This window comes from Nanorana parkeri, unplaced genomic scaffold (genome assembly GCF_000935625.1).
Source record: "Nanorana parkeri isolate BGI_ZX_2015 unplaced genomic scaffold, ASM93562v1 scaffold4765, whole genome shotgun sequence".
In the NCBI taxonomy this organism is placed as follows: Eukaryota; Metazoa; Chordata; class Amphibia; order Anura; family Dicroglossidae; genus Nanorana; species Nanorana parkeri.
In genome coordinates, this window is record NW_017311027.1 from 4,876 (window position 1) to 5,504 (window position 629).

General features: G+C 57.7%; 1 protein-coding gene across 1 annotated transcript; it reads right to left on the bottom strand.

Moving 5' to 3' along the window:
• Nucleotides 1-210: 210 nt before the first annotated feature.
• Nucleotides 211-600, bottom strand: LOC108804016 (non-receptor tyrosine-protein kinase TYK2-like). The gene is made up of 2 exons (XM_018575786.1): nucleotides 475-600; nucleotides 211-395 (listed from the first exon to the last, which is right to left on the bottom strand). The coding sequence occupies exons 1-2, from the start codon at nucleotides 568-570 to the stop codon at nucleotides 219-221; spliced, it is 273 nt and encodes a 90-aa protein (XP_018431288.1). The 5' UTR covers nucleotides 571-600; the 3' UTR covers nucleotides 211-218.
• Nucleotides 601-629: the final 29 nt, after the last annotated feature.

A 629-nucleotide genomic window follows, 5' to 3' on the forward strand; every position in this document is an offset into this window, starting at 1 on the left:
GAGGAGGAGGAGGAGACAATGAAGAGGAGGAGGAGGAGACAATGAAGAGGAGGAGGAGGAGACAATGAAGAGGAGGAGGAGGAGACAATGAAGAGGAGGAGGAGGAGACAATGAAGAGGAGGAGGAGACGCTCATGTGGCTGAGCTTGGGGGAAGGGGAATGATGAAGGAGGAGGATGAGGATGACGTCATAGAGACGAGGAGAACACGCGGAGCTCCTCACCAGAACACAGGGCTGTCCCCATCCTCGCTCACGCGGTAATATTCGTGGCCCTCAGGAACCGCTTTGGCCAGTCCGAAGTCGCCGATCTTCACCACGTTCTCGTTCTCCACCAGGACGTTGCGTGCCGCCAGGTCGCGGTGGATGTAATGCTGGGAGTGGAGGTAAGACATCCCCTGAGACACAGAAGAGACACGTATGACGGCGGATCGGAGTCACGTGACCTCCAGCAAAGATGACGGCCCAGGCGCTCACCTCACAGATCTGCTGAGCGAAGAGCAACAACTGGGCCAGACTGACGCTGTGTCTGGGGAGATAATCGCGGAGACTCCCGAGGGGGACGTATTCCATGATGAGCTGCACCACCCGATCCCCTGCAATCACACACACCGTCATGGGGGGGCAATGTA

What these genes read in the sequence shown, in the direction of transcription:
- LOC108804016 (XM_018575786.1), bottom strand. Translation starts at nt 570, where the DNA reads ATGGAATACGTCCCCCTCGGGAGTCTCCGCGATTATCTCCCCAGACAC. An exon ending in TCGCTCAGCAGATCTGTGAG is followed by an intron (nt 396 to 474) that starts GTGAGCGCCTGG and finishes TCTGTGTCTCAG; the next exon opens with GGGATGTCTTACCTCCACTC.